The sequence below is a fragment of the Myxine glutinosa genome, chromosome 12 (genome assembly GCF_964187855.1).
Source record: "Myxine glutinosa chromosome 12, kmMyxGlut1.1, whole genome shotgun sequence".
NCBI lineage: Eukaryota > Metazoa > Chordata > Myxini > Myxiniformes > Myxinidae > Myxine > Myxine glutinosa.
In genome coordinates, this window is record NC_136272.1 from 98,207,296 (window position 1) to 98,227,684 (window position 20,389).

At 45.6% G+C, this 20,389-nt stretch overlaps 1 protein-coding gene across 7 annotated transcripts in view; it reads right to left on the reverse strand.

Annotated features, from left to right (window-relative positions):
- The window catches only part of THOC2 (THO complex subunit 2), a 131,224-nt gene that overhangs the window by 83,872 nt on the left and 26,963 nt on the right, over positions 1–20,389 (reverse strand). For all 7 annotated transcript variants that reach the window (XM_068132157.2, XM_068132158.2, XM_068132159.2 and 4 more), the window contains exons 2-5: positions 12,897–12,952; positions 12,686–12,777; positions 12,542–12,593; positions 12,364–12,434 (exon numbers count right to left, since the gene is read on the reverse strand). In XM_068132157.2, coding sequence (XP_067988258.2) covers positions 12,364–12,434; positions 12,542–12,593; positions 12,686–12,777; positions 12,897–12,952 — 271 coding nt within the window. The remainder of the gene's footprint in view (positions 1–12,363; positions 12,435–12,541; positions 12,594–12,685; positions 12,778–12,896; positions 12,953–20,389) is intronic.

Consider the following 20,389-nt stretch of genomic DNA (forward strand, 5'->3'; position numbering starts at 1 on the left):
TGGTAGGTAGCATTCGGTCCTTGCTGCTCTCGAACCCGGGCTTGACCTCCTGCACCATGATTCCTCCAGCACTGTTTACAATGTTGCTGCCGTGCACACTGGTAGTGGTTTTATTCAAGTTGTCCCACTCACAGTGGAATACAAGGTTGCCCTCTCCTGTCACAATTTGTGGTGTACGATAAGTTGAGACTTCATCCAGGACCTTGGCGAGAGCAGTTTCCAACTCCAAGGCGAAATCGTAGCTCTCAGAGTGTCCAAGCCTGTGTAGTATTGTGGTGAGCTGTTTGCTTCGGAACAGGTGCCTTACAGTCACACAGAGGAGAATGTGCTTTGGTAACTTCCATTTTCCATCTGACACTGCACGGCACAGATCTTGTCCAATGGAGAAGACCAGACGCTTCACCTTTTCTGTCTCGATGCCCTCCTTGCCAGTCATTAGCACGCTGAGAAAGCGGACAAGGTCTGGAGGTAGGATGTCTTCAGGATTGAGCTCCATGTCTTCAGCTGTTGGTGGCCATGGTTGGTCTTTACACTCTCTGAAAGCCTGTAGAATACCCTGGCGAAGTTGGAGGGCAACATTTTGGTTCTTGTTTGTGCTTCCGAGTGTGAATGCTCGTGCGAGAGCATTGGAAACTGTTATGTTTGAGCTGTGCACAAGCCAGAAAGAAATGACATCACATTTGTCATGATCAACCTTCGTGAAGTGGATATGCTCCTTGATTGGGTCATTCTGTAGGCGTTTCAGTAGTTTCTCTGACCGATAATTTGAGTTCTCATATCCATTCAGTTTCAGTTCCTCGACATAGAGCAAGCGCAAGGAAGAAAGCTGTAGAACTTTATTCTGCTGGATGACCTGGGTTTGAATGTGTTCCAGTACTGAGTTGAATGCCTTTTCATGGGCGGCTGACATGCAAGCCTGCTCCTTTGGTGCTTCGGCTCTGTGAATCGCACGCTCATAGTTGTAGAATGCTGTGCGGAAAGCTTTAAAACATGACGGATGGTGTTTGGCCTCACATGCAAAGAGGTCTTTGTTTTTCACCTTTCGATGGAGTCGATAGAGACCCATTTTCTCAGCCCGTGTTTCGATTTGCTCCCATGCATTTTCTTTGTTTTTAAAGGATGGGAAGGTTGTAGGCCTCTCAGTATTGCGATGAGCATCTTTGGTCTCAACTTTCTCACAAAATATACACTCTGGCGGGAAGATGGGTTCAGCAGAACCTCCTGGTTTACGAGGAGAGTGATGCCATGATGAGGTTGATGGCCCTGGTTCTGTATCATCTCCCAGACGATGAAAGTGGCGGACAAAGTGCTTATAACACTTGCTGTGATATCCTACTCTTTCTAGGTCATCAGGAAGAGTTGCCGGGATCTGATCACATACTGATTGCATACGACATGGGGAGTCATGCGGTTGGTTGAGACGTCTATCCCGGATCTTTTGAAGCAGTTGCAGTTTTTCTGAAGCAGATCCTTTAATTTTACGGAGGGGCGTGAAATCCCCATGATCAGACATGGATGGTACATGAAGGATGCATGTAGGAGGAGAGCTTTGGGCTGCAGGTTCTACACTCCGTTTTCTTTTGGGCATGCTTGCTGTCGATGTCTACCATCACTGTTAAATGACAAATAAGAAATCACGAATGATGTTAAAAGTGCCTGTGAAAGGAGGCTCTGAGTTTTCAGTGAGGTAACAGAGGTTCTGAGTCATGTTCTACACTAGGGTACTTTTTAGCTGACTAAACCATGTTTAGTGGCATCAAAAGTGCTAATAGCTAAAACATCTAAATTCTTCCACACTAACGTTAGCTATCTAGGCCAATGAAACATTGTGCTAAGTTACTGTAGCTAGCTCAGCTGTCGTGCCTCTTTCTGGTTCAATTCATATACAGAAGTCAACAGATATGTCTCATGTTTGGCATTAACAAAAGTTTAAGTTACACCGACATTAGGAACATACTGTACATAGATGAGGCTAGCTTTAACGTTAGCTAACATGGTGCTAGCTGGCTCAGCTGTTATTCTGCCTGTTTATGATTTCATGCAGAAACTGAAGTCAAGAGTGTGAGTAACATTATAGTTAGCATCTTACCTGGCTAGATTGGAGGATGAATACCAAGAACAACACACAGATGGAATGGAAGACTGAACTTTCAACTGAGGTATTCAATAACATCAACGTTACCAATTGATACGAGCGCGCGACATTACCAATTGATACGAGCGCGCGAGCGCGCATGTTACATGGATGGAAATGTAAAATGGCAGCTATAGCAGCACTAATTTGGATCTCTAGTCTGTCATTTCTGCACTGTGATTGGATAACATAAAAAAATATGTTTGGGAGTTAACAGCAGGAGTTGGTAGATTTTACGTGGGCTGGGTGAGAAACCTTTAAATAAGCAAGTGAAAATCTCTCGCAATACAAAGTCAATGGTGGGAAGAAAAGTTGAGTGGTACCAATGTTACTGCCAATGTCCCGCCCCTATGCAAGACTCAGGAGCATCTTGTTGACATTTAACCTTGAAAATACCTGGGTTTAGACCCCTTATGTACCATGTTAAGTTATCTGCAGTATTAACGTATCCTTATCATTTGTAAAACTGATTATTTTGTAATTACAGCATTAATATGCATACTAGTATACCATAGACACATGTAATCATGTTATGAATAGTTCTATCATGATCTATGCCCTTCAAAACATGGGTCTAGACACCTTCATTTTTCAATTATCTGCAATATTGGCTGAGATATGTCAAAAATCGTTTTTTTGATAATGGCAGCAGTAATTTGCATAAAAATGGTATGTGGGACATTTTTTCAGCTTGGGGCCATAGCTAGTCATTTTCTACACATTTTTTCCAATCTAGAAACACTGATTAGAAGTATATCTCCAGGGGGTGCAGGGGGACCTAATCTTCCTACTAGACTAACAGACCTGTTAGTTTTTTCTTTAAGAAGCCCTCCCATTCTCCACTCATTACCTGTATTAACTGCACCTGTTTGAACTCGTTATCTGCATAAAAGACGTCTCCAGACCGTCTCCGACCACAAAGACTGCAAAGACCGACCGCAAAGCCGTCTCCAGACCTGTCCACACTCAGACTCCAACCTCTCCACAATGGGCAAGACCAGAGAGCTGTCTAAGGACATCAGGGACAAATTTGTAGACTTGCACAAGGCTGGGATGGGCTACAGGACAATAGGCAAGCAGCTTGGTGAGAAGGCAACAACTGTTGGCGCAATTATTAGAAAATGGAAGAAGTTCAAGATGACAGTCAATCTCCCTCGGTCTGGGGCTCCATGCAAGATCTCACCTCGTGGAGCCTCAATGATCATGAGAAAGGTGAGGGATCAGCCCAGAACTACACGGCAGGACCTGGTCAATGACCTGAAGAGAGCTGGGACCACAGTATCAAAGAAAACCATAAGTAACACACTACGCCGTCATGGATTAAAATCCTGCAGCGCACGCAAGGTCCGTCTGCTCAAGCCAGCGCATGTCCAGGCCCGTCTGAAGTTTGCCAATGACCATCTGGATGATCCAGAGGAGGAATGGGAGAAGGTCATGTGGTCTGATGAGACCAAAATAGAGCTTTTTGGTTTAAACTCCACTCGCCGTGTTTGGAGGAAGAAGAAGGATGAGTACAACCCCAAGAACACCATCCCAACCGTGAAGCATGGAGGTGGAAACATCATTCTTTGGGGATGCTTTTCTGCAAAGGGGACAGGACGACTGCACCGTATTGAGGGGAGGATGGATGGGGCCATGTATCGCGAGATCTTGGCCAACAATCTCCTTCCCTCAATAAGAGCATTGAAGATGGGGCGTGGCTGGGTCTTCCAGCATGACAACGACCCGAAACACACAGCCAGGGCAACTAAGGAGTGGCTCCGTACGAAGCATCTCAAGGTCCTGGAGTGGCCTAGCCAGTCTCCAGACCTGAACCCAATAGAAAATCTTTGGAGGGAGCTGAAAGTCTGTGTTGCGCAGCGACAGCCCCGAAACCTGAAGGATCTGGTGAAGATCTGTATGGAGGAGTGGGCCAAAATCCCTGCTGCAGTGTGTGCAAACCTGGTTAAGAACTACAGGAAACGTCTGATCTCTGTAATTGCAAACAAAGGTTTCTGTACCAAATATTAAGTTCTGTTTTTCTGATGTATCAAATACTTATTTCATGCAATAAAATGCAAATTAATTACTTAAAAATCATACAATGTGATTTTCAGGATTTTTGTTTTAGATTCCGTCTTCCACAGTTGAAGTGTACCTATGATAAAAATTACAGACCTTGTCGTGCTTTGTAAGTGGGAAAACCTGCAAAATCGGCAGTGTATCAAATACTTGTTCTCCCCACTGTATATATATATATATATATATATATATATATATATATATATATATATATATATATATATATATATATATATATATAGTTACGGCCCAGGGTTCGGATTTATAACAGAGTGGTTATATTAAAATATATATATATATATATATATACACAGAAAGACAAAGCTACCTATATATATATATATATATATATATATATATAATATATTGTTGCGGTTTTGAGTTTTGTACAGTCAGTATAATAAAGGTTAAATTTCCCTCTCATAGTTAATCACACAAGCAACATGTAGCCTCATGATAGTGTAGTTATCTCTTCGTATTTGTGAGCTTAGTCCTTTTCCTATGTTAGTTCTGCGTTGAGTAGAGTGAGGAGAATAGGTCCTACTTCTACTTCCATTGACTATCCCGCCTCCCGAGCCTCATGCCCCTTTGCGCTTCCTTTGGTTCATTTTGGCACGAATTAACACGAGGCCGGCTAGGAGGGTCGGGGCGGGACCGAATGAGGGCGGCAGAGGAGCTGACGGTAAGCGCGAGCCGCCAATCAGGGCTCAGAGGGTGTGGCGGCAGCACTGCATCACAGGGCGTGGTTGGAAGGTTCGAGACGGTTCGAGAAGGTTCGGGCGTATCAATATAAGCCGTTGCGCGAAGCCACCAGCAGTGGAGAGCGTCAAAGGACTCGAGAATTGAAAGAGCGCGTGAGCAGGACTCGGGAGGACTTGTGAGTGGAGAGTGTCAAAGGACTTGCGAGTGGAGAGCGTCAAAGGTCTTGCGAGTGGAGAGCGTCAAAGGACTTGCGCGCGGTGAGCAGTTGAGTAAGGACTCGCGCGAGAAGGACTGAACGTCAAAGGACTGATGAGAAAGGACTGAGCACCAGCAGTTGAGAGTTGAGTTCCAGCAGCGCGGTGAGTTACAGAGAGCTGAGAAGTTGAAGGAGCGCAGTGAGCCGAAGAGGACTTTGAGAGATACGCGAGTGGCGAGAGACGCGCATGAACCAGGATACGTGCTAATATAAAGCAACGCTCGGTTTGAGCTTGAAGCCGAGCCGCGTACAGTGCATCGAGTTACGCGAGTGATAACGGCTGTGTAACCGCCAGCCGAGCTGAGAAACGCGTATTTTCCTTCTTACCTCATCGGCTGCCTTTTGTTCGGGAGACGCGCTACGAGGATCCTTCCACCACCTGCTTGCCATCTTCGCGGGATGTGCTGGGGCCGTGGAGAGCTGGACGGGGCCGTTCCTTGACGACCACGTCGACGCGTTTGGCCGGAACATCAACCTGCCTGCAACCCCCTGTGTGAGTGTGACAGGCCCGAGTCTGGGAGTTAAGAATAAGACTGACTAAGTGCTGCTCTGTGTCTCTGCGTACCGATCATTGTATATACGAGTGGGAATAATAATTAAACCTGTGTTCTTCCTTTTCCATTCGATCGTTCTCGTGATTTCCTCATTGGCTAAGCGTGGTACGAGTAGAAACGCTCGAATCGGGTTCCGCTACTAAAGACTGCACGGACCACGTGGTACTCAATCCGCTTGGTGTACCCAAATCACACGTGGCTCATGCCAGGTTTGCTTCCCCGCTTCCGTGGCGGCGCAGGGATTTAGGTACGAGCGAGACTTGGTCCCGAAACCCTACCTTGCGTTTGTCCGGAAGAGGCGTTTCAAGTCTCTTGGTTCCGCCAAGCCCAGAAAGAACAAGGGGATTAATCCCCCCTTGGTAAGGGTAAGAGGGGCGGCGGAGAACCGTAACAATATATAATAATAATAATAATAATGCATTTATTTTATATAGCGCTTTTCAGGAAGCCCAAAGACGCTTTGACAGAGTGCAAAACATAATGCATAGCAGCGTCATATAGATATATATACGCATAGCAGCGTATATATATCTATATTGTTATGCTGGTGGGGTAGCAATATGTAGAGCTAGATCGATCTGTGTAGGTAACGTGCTTCGTCTGTCGCGGTAAGGAATCTACCTTGTAATAAGTTTCATGTGTCGGCGTTTTGTCGGTTAAGAGTACTAGGGCATGCCCGTACTATATATATATCTAAAATTATATCCCCCCCCCTATTTACATGAAATGGTTTGGTCCAAAGCGAACGGCTTGCGAGTGGTGACAATCCCCCCCCTCTATTTACATGCAATGGTTCGGTCCAAAGCGAACGGCTTCCGGAGTTTGGTAAAGAAATCGCCATCGCGTACACAAACGCGCAGGAAAGCGAATGAATCGCAAATTCGTTTTTATTAGTTGTAAAACATAATGCCCAATTATTCAATTAGCGCCAACGTATTTTGGCTGTTTGCAATTTAATCGCAAGGCAAAGTAGAAAGAGAAGAGGGAAAAAAAGAAAAGCCTTGCCTTGCTGCAAACAGCTGCTGCAAACAACAACAACATGTAAGGCTGCACTGTCCGGAAGTTGGCATATCGCAGTTACGATTATTTTAGTGTTAATGGCCAATTATTCAATTAGCGCCAACGTATTTTGGCTGTTTGCAATTTAATCGCAAGGAAAAGTAGAAAGAGAAGAGGGAAAAAAAGAAAAGCCTTGCATTAACGCATTAACGCTTGCATTGCATTAACGGTTCGGCACACGTGATAGCTCGCTGCTCTCTGATTGGTTGAAGCGTTTTTTGGACATAGCTCGGTAGGTACTTGTCCGATTAATTACAAACCTTGAAAAGGCACATCCTCGGGTCCCCAGCAATATACCTGGCAAGTTTCAAGTATATCGGACCCGTGGTTGTCGAGAAACAGCGGTCACAGACAAACACACAGACACACAGACACACAGACACACAGACACACAGACAGACACACAGAGATTGCTGGAATTATAGATAGATATCTGTGGACATACCAGGATGTTCGAGTGATAATTAGCGTAGGGATTAAAGAGTAGCGCCCCTGTGTATCACACCTGGTAGCTAAACCTTTGTCCCTTATGGCAATGCACACCACTTAGAAGGGGTCCATCTTCCCCATCCACTCCTTTCGCACCAACCACTCCACTCCACATATTCCACACTACTCACTCCACACTACTCACTCCACACCATCCATTCCATGCTCCATTCACTCCAGACCATTCATTTCATCCAACCATTCTCCATTCACCTGTACTTGCACACCTTGTGCCCACACACCTGGTGGCACTTGCACACCTGGTGGCACTTGCACCCTCCTTCCCTCCAGGACCATTCACTCAATACAATACACTCAACTCAATGCACAATCACACCTTTCACAATACTCTGCTCAATCACTTCCTGCACACACACTGCATCATCTGATCTAACTACTCCCTTCTGAAACTCGTGCTCCCCAGTCACCCCTTATACTATTGCACATCCCATGTCGTTATCATCCAAACTAATCTACCTACGTCCCCTACGACAGGTATGTCGCTACTTAAATCTACAGTTACATACTGTCATTTCTAAACCCTAACATTATAACCTAACCCTCCCGGGCTATTTTTCACAGCCATACCCCATAAACCCTATTGCTCCTTTGCCCCCAAGAATGTGAGAAATGTGAATGGTAAAACTACCATCCATCACTACATCATATTGCCATTACTATCACAATCCCTTAACTTGAGCCTCTCGGTACGTCGTTACATTTCCATCACAGCTCGGCTTCGGAAAGCCGAGCAATGAATTTGGGTGGTTTGGTCTACTGCAGGTTGGGTCCGTCCAGCATTCGGTTCAGGGGAGGAGGTTTCGTCGGGCCAAGGCTCAAAGCACCATCCCTACGCAGGGCTTTTCGCTCCCATGCGCGATGGCCCTGCCTTGCCCGGGTGGAGCGCCACCACCACAAGGGGGCGCCATTCCGACCCCTCCTCCTTCCTCTCGAACCGGGCCGCCCGCTTTGCCTGGCAAAGCGCGGACTCGACCGTGCAGGGCGGGGCCTGGCCCGAATCGTGCACGGCGCTCCGAAGAGGAGCGACGCGACACCGATCCCCGCCGCACACACCACCCGGCACGGACCGGGAGCTCGCGTCGGCTAAACGTCGGTCTGAACGCTGTCCCGGTTAACGTCGATGCCTTACTCGCATGCTCACATCCACACGCGTTCCGCTCTTTGCTCATACATCCCATACACTCCGTCAATTCCACCACCGCACTCTGTTACACACCACTCGCTGTTCGCACTCCATAACACACCTTGGCGCACACTCGTCGTTCTCACACTTCTCGCATGCACTCTCCCCCGTTACGTACTCCGTAAACACCACGGGCGTGCACTCTTCCGTTACATCCCCTGTAACACTCCCCATCACGCGTGCCACCACAAACTCAGGTGTGCCTCCTCGCACACGCTCAACCATTCGTGCATCCTCGCACCTGCTCCTCATCCATCTCACTCGTCGTTCCACTTCCACACTCCGATGTGCATTCACTCTCGCACTCGGTATCACTCCCATACTCTGTCACACACTCACTCTTTGACGCGCACTTTTTTCTGACACGCGTGCCATTTCTACTCACACCACGCGCAAGGGGCCCTCTACAAATGCCCGGGTGCCGTCTCGATCCCAAGCGCGCGAAAATTCTTTTCGCGACAAACTTTCCTGCAAAACGTCCCCGCACAATATACAGCCCGACTCACCTGGGCGCTTCTTCCTCCTCGCTCCAACACCTGCAAATCTTTATAAGGATTAAGCACGGCATCATGATGCGAACACGGACTCTGTGCATTTATCCATCTCTCCCTTCAATTCCTGGACTACCTCCGTCGTCTTTTCAATTTCAATTTCGACTATTTGTTCGATTGATTCGATTCTAATTTATTTTTCTTTAATTTCAATGTCTTTTCCCTCGATGACCGCTGGCTCTATTAAAATTTTCTCTACTTCGGCAGTCGCCGGATTCCCCATACTTCGGGTCGCGATCTCGACCCCGGTCCACATGACTTTGCCTTGCTCAACGTCACTTCTCCGGCGTTCCTCACACCGCGCCACCACGTCGCGTACAAGTGCGCTTTTCCCGCTTGACCTGCGGTCAAAGTCCTTCCCTAATGCTTTTATCTGGCCACCTATTCGGGTTCTAAACCCTTCAATTTGATTTCCTAATCCCCCCAATCTGCTTCCTAATCCCCCCAATTTGCTTCCCAAATCATTTCTCAGTCCGCCAATTTGGTCCCCCATATCATTTTTTAATTCCTCATTCCCCATTCGTATGGCGCCATAGATCTGCGCCATGAGGTCCTGCACATTCATTCCACCAATTTGTGCAGCAGGCGCGGCTACCGCGGCCACGTGCGAGGCGCCGCCATCTTGTGCGCCTGCAACCCCCTCTACCGCACCTTCTTCAACCTCCTCCTCTATCTCCCCCATCTCCTCCCTGGGGTCCTGGGTCGACTCTACCCCCTCTTCTATCTCCCCCACCGGCATCCGACCGCCTTGACTATCCATGGCACGACTATAATTTGGATATTATAATAAAATTTTGGCCGCTCGTAATTATTTTGACCACATTTTTTCCGATGGATTAAAATTTGGTTCGGGCTTCAAATCCCACTCCCCGACACCAATTTTTGCGGATCTCAGAGTACGGCACTCCCGTTAGCAAGGGGGGGGGGGGTTAATCCCCTCATCTTGTTAAGCTGGCCGTCTCCAGTCCTGGAACTATCCCGCTCCTTTGCGGGGTGAGATTGGCCAGGGTGATTGGTCAACGATTTCCCAAATACCTTCACCAATCTCTCCGCAAAGCAGGGAGATGAGTCCCTGCTCGAACCGCGGATGTGATGGTAATTGCCGAGCGGTTTAGCAATCCACGATCCAAGCCGTTAACAAAAGGACTGAACCCGATTAAAAGCGGTTGGCCAAATCGTGCCACAGGTACTCAATTGGGGACAGGACGCAAGCGATCGGATGAGAGGAACCAAAGATTTAGAAGGGTGAAGGAAGAACAAATATGATTTATTAACTACACTAAAAGAGGAAACGAAAGAAGGGAATATACAAGAAGAAGGAAATATAATGACGTAGGGCAGGCTTATCTAAACAGTCTTAACTTATCACGACCCCAGGACATACAAACAGACTCACACGGAATGGTAGCTGGTAGGGGAGGAAGGTCCAGGCAGATGGGATCCGTCCAGGCTCCGGGTCCGCGGGCGAAGAATGGCAGGCAGCTTCGCGTATCGTTGGCGCGCGACCGGACATTACATATGCGAGGGGCTGGAATGCTGCGTATGTATAGCGTGCCGAACGCTCTCAAAACCAAACGGCAGTTCGTATCAAACAATCCTCTGCGCAGTTCCTCATCAAAGGGCTTCCCTCGGATCAAAGGGACCAAGTTCTCTTGGTGTCTACCGATCATTCGCTCATCCCCCCCGCATCTGCCGAAATAGTCCGCGGCGGCGCTTTTATTACAAGCCTCGCGTATCAAGCTGCGTCCGCTTCGCTCCGCCTACTCGTGAACACGCCTCGGCCCGGATTGGTCGCGAGGGTTCATTGGTACCTCCCCTCGTGACGCGTTGATGGGGCCACGCCTATGTTCCTGGCGCTCCTCCCCCCTTCTCCCACTCTGCCACGTGGCTTATGGCGGCGGGCAGGAACAAACCAAAAGGCAGCGAACGCTGAGGCGGCTGCGGCTAGTAGAGTAGCGCAATATGATTTGGAGGGCAGATTACGCCGCAAAATGAATGGAATGGGAATTTGAGAAGGGGCCTAGGTTATTTGATTAATACAACGCAGATTCAACTATTGGAAACAGATCCTTACCTGAAACACATACTAATGAAATAACTAAAGAAGAAGCCTATGGTGCGATACGTGTTGCTCGTGGCCTAACTAGGGTGCGACCTTTGACCTTTATACCAAAAATGGGAGTATTTACAGGGGATTATTTATAAGGGAACATTTACAAAAATTTACCAGGTGGAGGGTTCTAAAAACCACAACAATATATATATATGCACAGGGTGATTCACATACGACGTACTATTTTGTTTTTGAATAACTGTGTTTGTGAACCGATTTACTTGTAATTTGCAGCACATAGACAAATGTTCCCCATTTATTATGTGAAAATTTCATTTAAAAATAATTGATACAAATTTAGTTATTGGTCTCGATATGGCGGCCGTCATTTTTGATGATGGGAAACAGCCTGACCTCTTGCCATGACATATGTCGATTAACATGTCGATTAAATTGCTCTTAAACGTCGATAATTATGGAACCGGTCTTAGAGTCAGCTTTAGACTTTTTAGCAGCATAACGTAAAGAAAAAATCAGCAATAATGGCAAGTTACAACAGTCAGGAGCGTGCAAAAGCTGCAACCTGGTATGAGGCCACAAAAAGCTTAATCGAAGTGAAACGACGTCTTCGAACGGAGTTTGGTCGAAGCTGGGTGCTGCCAAGCAATGTCCAAAGTGTACACGACTCGACCAAGAGACTTGCTGGAACTCAAGCACCGCATCAGGAATGCCTTCTGGGAGATCACTGATGAAATGCGGCAGAAAACCATGCTCGAATACAAGCAGAGACTGTTCCGAGTGATCGAAAATGACGGCCACCATATCGAGACCCATAACTACATTTGTATCAATTATTTTTAAATGAAATTTTCACATAATAAATGGGGAACATTTGTCTATAAGTGCTGCAAATTACAAGTAAATCGGTTCACGCAACACAGAGTTATTCAAAAACAAAATAGTACGTCGTATGTGAATCACCCTGCAAATCTTTATAAGGATTAAGTATATATATATATCTATATATATATCTATATATATATATCTATATATATATCTATATATATATATATCTATATATATATCTATATATATATATATATATATATATATATATATGTATATATATATATACACAACACCCTGGTCAGGTCTGTGCTTGCTCCACTGTACTCATCCCCAAAATATGCACGCACAGATGCACCACAAGATGGACGAACAGCTGGATGAAGGCACAGTCGGACAGACAATCTGAAAACATATTGTCTCCGGTTGCGGACGCATAAAAATGAGTACTCACAATGCACCCCTGTACAAGCTGGGTAAAATGTTCCCGCTGGATCTTGTCATCGAGACAGTTTATCTCTATATCTGAAATGGAAATCCCGAAAATGTAAAACTGTTTTATTATCGTGGAAGCAACACGAACAAAAAAAACTGAAAAGAGAATGAGAGAATTAAAAGGAGTTGGAACATACCGAGAATAGAAAACACGTCTGACAACACGGATGGCAAATCACTTCGGAATTCCTGGATGGAGAAACGGACAAAACATGTAAGATTAAAGGAGTTTATCAGCTATTTTTAGATTAAAAGTATGAAAAAGAGGCCATAGAGCTTACCATGATCTCTGCAAGCACCCCTGCAGCATGATCAGGCTTTAAGGTTCCTTTCACCACTTGCAACACCAGCTCATACAAAGCTCTCCGAATATCTGATTTTAAAAGGGAGAAGACCATGGCTTCAGGAAATAACTGGATAACATGCTAACTCTTTTTAAATCACGAAATCGATAGAAACAAAAATTATTCACAGAGAAAGAAGGATTTGTACCTTTCACCGACAAATCATCGGAGACTTCCTCCCCAAGGCTTCGACATAGTTTGAGGCTGGCAAGGACAAATAATGAACACAATATTATCCATGCTAAAGAAAGCATGATACAAGCAGCCGTTCCTTTGTTTGATCATCCACGATGGGTGTTAAAATGGTATGAGATATTCCAATGACACACACTGACACAAACACACTGACACACACACACACACTGACACACACACACACACATTGGTATGCACAGGTGAATCCTGTAGGCATGAGAAAATACATTATAAGGGATAATGAAGAAAATACATCCTATTGGATGGATTATTCTATGGAATAATGATTGAAAGTTCGGCCTCCTCCCCCTCCCGCTCCGTCACCCCCTCATTATCTGAGACATGCCGACGTGTATTTGTAGTAAGATTACGAACTCGTGGGTTTTGGAGAACTTTAGGCAGTCGAAGTAGAGGTGGGCAAGTGGCATAACTCGCCGGGAAGGCTGTCCAGCTGCATCGTGAAGGGCAAGAGGCTGATCTTGTCGTGTCGCTATAACCTTGATAGATGTAGATAGGTTGTGGCTGAAACCATGGCTCGTAAAAGGGGAGCTCCAGGAAAAATGTTGAAGGGCTCAGGTCAAGTGGCTTCTCAGCACCAAACAAGCAACCCATCAAGCGTTTTGGACAAATCATCCAAGGCCAAGACCAAAAAGAAACATACGGGCCTTTATATTGGCGTTGATGATGTGGTGGATCAGTTTGGAGGATCAGTTTGGAGACATGAAGGATGGAGAAACGCTGGCCCAGAACACCACCAATGCGGTGCAGGCTGCTGTGCAAGCAGCAATACTGGCTGTTATTCAGTCAAAGATACTTCTGTATCAAGAGACAAAGTGAATCATCTTCTCAGATCACAATTCAAGCAGGATGAACTTGAACTATATATATATATATATATATATATATATATATATATATATATATATATATATATATATATATATATATATATATATATATCTATCTATCTATATATATATATATATATATATATATATATATATCTATATATATATATATATATAAAACACAGTTTGTGTGTGTGTGTGTGTGTGTGTGTGTAATGTTACCGATAGACTCCTAAACGGAGGCTCACGTACTTGATATTTGGCACAGACATGGCCATTGAACCTGGTAAGAACATGGCCGACCGAAAAATTTATTTCATAATATTTTTTAACCATATTTTTACCTCAGCGCATTTCAGCGAGGCATATTATGCACAGAATCTGACCGGTCGCAGAGCAGCGCGCCGATTCGCTCAGAGCGATCACGTGATGTTGCCTGCCGCCATTAACTCAGTTACGCATTCGCACGTATTTCAGAGCGAAAAGCAATTGCCTTTTTTCACATTTAAGCGACGAACATTGCCATTCACACCACATAGGTTTTTTTCCCTTTCATCTTTAGATTCATATTTTTTGCCATAACATAGCGCATTATGGCTCTCTCGAGCTCGAGTTAGCCAATCACCTGGGAGGATGAGGCCACGTTGGCCACGCCCACGACAGGACGCAGAGTTGCAATCGATCGCTCAGAGCGATCACGTGATGTTCCTTGCCGCGTGACTATATATATATATATATATATATATATATATATATATATATATATATATATATATATATATATATATATATATATATATATATATATATATATATATATATATATATATATATATATATATATATATACATATATACATATATATACATATATATATATCACTCAGATCCCTCACAATCGACCACCACCACCTCCTCCTGCAATACTAAATATCACTCAGATCCCTCAAAATCGACCACCACCCCCTCCACCACCACCACCACCTCCTCCTGCAATACTAACTAGAACGGGCACTCGGTAGAGCGCATACCTTCGCCGCAGCTACTGTTCTGTACTTGGCATGGGAGTGTAGGGCACAGAACAAAAATACGATTTTGACCTTTTCGTGACCTTGACCTTGACCTTTGACCCGATTGCTCCCAAAATCTAATCAAATGTGTCCCGTATAATAACCAATCATCCCACCAAATTTCATGCAATTCGGTTGAATACTTTTTGAGTTATGCGAATAACATACACACACACACACAGACATACAAATAAATACACAGCGATCAAAACATAACCTTCCGCTTTTGCGAAGGTAAATATCACTCAGATCCCTCACAATCGACCACCACCTCCTCCTGCAATACTAAATATCACTCAGATCCCTCACAATCGACCACCACTCCCTCCTGCAATACTAAATATCACTCAGATCCCTCACAATCGACCACCACCACCTCCTCCTGCAATACTAAATATCACTCAGATCCCTCAAAATCGACCACCACCCCCTCCTACAATACTAAATATCACCCAGATCCCTTGGAATCGACCACCACCTCCTCCTGCAATACTAAATATCACTCAGATCCCTCACAATCGACCACCACCCCCTCCTACAATACTAAATATCACTCAGATCCCTCACAATCGACCACCACCACCACCTGCAATACTAAATATCACTCAGATCCCTCACAATCGACCACCACCCCCTCCTACAATACTAAATATCACCCAGATCCCTTGGAATCGACCACCACCCCCTCCTCCTGCAATACTAAATATCACTCAGATCCCTCACAATCGACCACCACCACCTCCTGCAATACTAAATATCACTCAGATCCCTCACAATCGACCACCACCCCCTCCTACAATACTAAATATCACCCAGATCCCTTGGAATCGACCACCACCCCCTCCTGCAATAGTAAATATCACCCAGATCCCTCACAATCGACCACCGTCCACCACCCCCTCCTACAATACTAAATATCACCCAGATCCCTTGGAATCGACCACCACCCCTCCTGCAATACTAAATATCACCCAGATCCCTCACAATCGACCACCACCACCTCCTCCTGCAATACTAAATATCACTCAGATCCCTCACAATCGACCACCACCTCCTCCTGCAATACTAAATATCACTCAGATCCCTCACAATCGACCACCACTCCCTCCTGCAATACTAAATATCACTCAGATCCCTCACAATCGACCACCACCACCTCCTCCTGCAATACTAAATATCACTCAGATCACTCAGATCCCTCACAATCGACCACCACCACCTCCTCCTGCAATACTAAATATCACTCAGATCCCTCACAATCGACCACCACCTCCTCCTGCAATACTAAATATCACTCAGATCCCTCACAATCGACCACCACCCCCTCCTGCAATACTAAATATCACCTAGATCCCTCACAATCGACCACCTCCTCCTGCAATACTAAATATCACTCAGATCCCTCACAATCGACCACCACCCCCTCCGACAATACTAAATATCACCCATATCCCTTGGAATCGACCACCACCCCCTCCTACAATACTAAATATCACCCAGATCCCTTGGAATCGACCACCACCCCCTCCTACAATACTAAATATCACCCAGATCCCTTGGAATCGACCACCACCCCCTCCTACAATACTAAATATCACCCAGATCCCTTGGAATCGACCACCACCTCCCCCTACAATACTATATATCACTCAGATCCCTTGGAATCGACCACCACCTCCTCCTGCAATACTAAATATCACCCAGATCCCTTGGAATCGACCACCACCCCCTCCTACAATACTATATATCACTCAGATCCCTTGGAATCGACCACCACCTCCTCCTACAATACTAAATATCACCCAGATCCCTTGGAATCGACCACCACCCCCTCCTACAATACTATATATCACTCAGATCCCTTGGAATCGACCACCACCTCCTCCTGCAACACTAAATATCACTCAGATCCCTCACAATCGACCACCACCCCCTCCTACAATACTAAATATCACCCAGATCCCTCACAATCGACCACCACCCCCTCCTACAATACTAAATATCACTCAGATCCCTCACAATCGACCACCACCCCCTCCTACAATACTAAATATTACTCAGATCCCTCACAATCGACCACCACCCCCTCCTACAATACTAAATATCACCCAGATCACTTGGAATCGACCACCACCCCCTCCTACAATACTAAATATCACCCAGATCCCTTGGAATCGACCACCACCCCCTCCTACAATACGAAATATCACCCAGATCCCTTGGAATCGACCACCACCTCCTCCTGCAATACTAAATATCACCCAGATCCCTTGGAATCGACCACCACCTCCTCCTACAATACTATATATCACTCAGATCCCTTGGAATCGACCACCACCTCCTCCTACAATACTATATATCACTCAGATCCCTTGGAATCGACCACCACCTCCTCCTGAAATACTAAATATCACCCAGATCCCTTGGAATCGACCACCACCCCCTCCTACAATACTAAATATCACCCAGATCCCTTGGAATCGACCACCACCTCCTCCTACAATACTATATATCACTTAGATCCCTTGGAATCGACCACCACCTCCTCCTGCAATACTAAATATCAGCCAGATCCCTTGGAATCGACCACCACCCCCTCCTACAATACTATATATCACTCAGATCCCTTGGAATCGACCACCACCCCCTCCTACAATACTATATATCACTCAGATCCCTTGGAATCGACCACCACCTCCTCCTACAATACTAAATATCACCCAGATCCCTTGGAATCGACCACCACCCCCTCCTACAATACTATACATCACTCAGATCCCTTGGAATCGACCACCACCTCCTCCTGCAATACTAAATATCACTCAGATCCCTCACAATCGACCACCACCCCCTCCTACAATACTAAATATCACCCAGATCCCTTGGAATCGACCACCACCTCCTCCTAAAATACTATATGCCTCCTACATACCTCCTACAATACTACAATCCTACAATATGACATCCAGCTTTTCATCTCCACCAAGTCCATCTCCACCGCCACCCACTCTATCCTAACAAACTGCATCACTGAAATAAAATCCTGGCTTCAAATCAACTTCCTCAAACCTAACTATGATAAATCTGAAATAATCATCATTGGCCCAAAAACGCTCACCAAATCCACCCATAACTTTGCCCTCAACATCGACGGTTTCCCAGTATCCACCTCCCCTCACATCCGGAATCTTGGCATCATCTTTGACCAAACCCTCTCCTTCGACAAATACACTAAACAGATCACAAAGACAGCCCTCTTTCACCTGAAAAACATCGCCCGTCTCCGTCCATCCCTCTCCTCCACGGCTGCAGAAACCCTCATCCACGCCTTCATCACCTCCCGTCTGGACTACTGCAACAGCCTCCTCCATGGTTCACCCTCAATAATCACCAATAAACTCCAATACATTCAGAACTCCGCTGCCCGTCTACTCACCCATTCCCGGACCCGTGACCACATCAACCCTGTCCTTTACAAGCTTCACTGGCTCCCCATCCCCCAGAGAATCCAGTACAAAATCCTCCTCTTGACCTACAAAGCCCTCCATAACCTGGCCCCATCCTACCTGGCTGACCTCCTCTCCAGACACACTCCCACCCGCAACCTCCGCTCTGCTGGTACCAACCTCCTGACCCCCCCCCCCCCAATCCAGACCAAATTCAGATCCTGGGGGGACAGGGCCTTCTCCATCGCTGCTCCCACCCTCTGGAACTCACTACCTCACACCAACAGAGACTCCTCCTCACTCACCACATTCAAAACATCACTCAAGACTCACCTGTTCAACACTGCATTCAACATTTAACCCACAGCATTTAACCCCTGACTATCCCTTCTCCCTCTCCTTCCTTTTGCTTTGATTATTTACCTATTGATTTCTGTCTTTTTGTACTTGTTTTTTGTACTCTGTCAAAGCGTCTTTGGGCTTCTTGAAAAGCGCTATATAAAATAAATGTATTATTATTATTATTATTATTATTATATATCACTCAGATCCCTCGGAATCGACCACCACCGCCTCCTACAATACTATATATCACTCAGATCCCTCGGAATCGAACACCACCTCCTCCTACAATACTATATATTACTCAGATCCCTTGGAATCGACCACCACCTCCTCCTACAATACTATATATCACTCAGATCCCTTGGAATCGACCACCACCTCCTCCTACAATACTATATATCACTCAGATCCCTTGGAATCGACCACCACACCCTCCTACAATACTATATATCACTCAGATCCCTTGGAATCGACCACCACCTCCTCCTACAATACTATATACGTAGTGTGTTCAAAAAGTATCTGACCTTTATTTTTCGTGCATAAAAAAAAAGAAGCTAGGGAGGCGTTGATTGGTGCACGTATGTAGGCGATCCTAATGCACACGCGTGAATTTTTTCACACCTGCAGAAGCTGTCATTCGACGGCAGACCGCCGATGAGTGAGGAAATGTAAGTGAGCGCCGTCGGATTTTCGTTTTTGACAAAATGACGGAAAAACTTGAACAACGCTACTGCATCAAATTTTGTGTTTCATCAAACTTGCATCAAAACTGCAACTTGGTTTCTGGGTCGTACCCATAAACCCAGGACTCATCGCCAGTGATCACTGTGTTGAGGAAGCTGGGATCGCTGTTCACAGTCTCCAGCATGTCCTGTGCGATCTCCAAACGGAGTTGCTTCTGCTCAATCGTTAGCAGCTTTGGTACGAACTTCGCTGAGATTCTCCTGAAGCCCAAATCCTCCTTCATAATGGAATGAACGGTGTTGAATCTTGCGGATCGTTTCCACTTGGGAATCGCCAAGCTTTACACAAAATTTGATGCAGTAGCGTTGTTCAAGTTTTTCCGTCATTTTGTCAAAAACGAAAATCCGACGGCGCTCGCTTACATGTCCTCACTCATCGGCGGTCTGCCGTCGAATGACAGCTTCTGCAGGTGGGAAAAAATTCACGCGTGTGCATTAGGATCGCCTACATACGTGCACCAATCAACGCCTCCCTAGCTTCTTTTTTTTTACGCACGAAAAATAAAGGTCGGATACTTTTTGAACACAGTAGTATCACTCAGATCCCTTGGAATCGACCACCACCTCCTCCTACAATACTATATAGTATATATCACTCAGATCCCTTGGAATCGACCACCACACCCTCCTATAATATATATATATATAAAACACAGTTTGTGTGTGTGTGTGTGTAATGTTACCGATAGACTCCTAAACAGAGAGGCTCACGAACTTGATATTTGGCACAAACATGGCCATTGAGCCTGGTACGAACATGGTCGACCTAAAATTAATTTCATAATATTTTTTAACCATATTTTTACCTCAGCGCATTTCAGCAAGGAATATTATGACCAGAATGGCAGAGCAGCGCGCTGATTCGCTCAGAGCGATCACGTGATGTTCCAACTTTGCCGCCATAATCTTACAGTTATGCGTTCGCACGTAATTCAGTTTTTTCACATTTCAGCGAGGAACATTGCCATTCACACCACATAGGTTTTTTTTT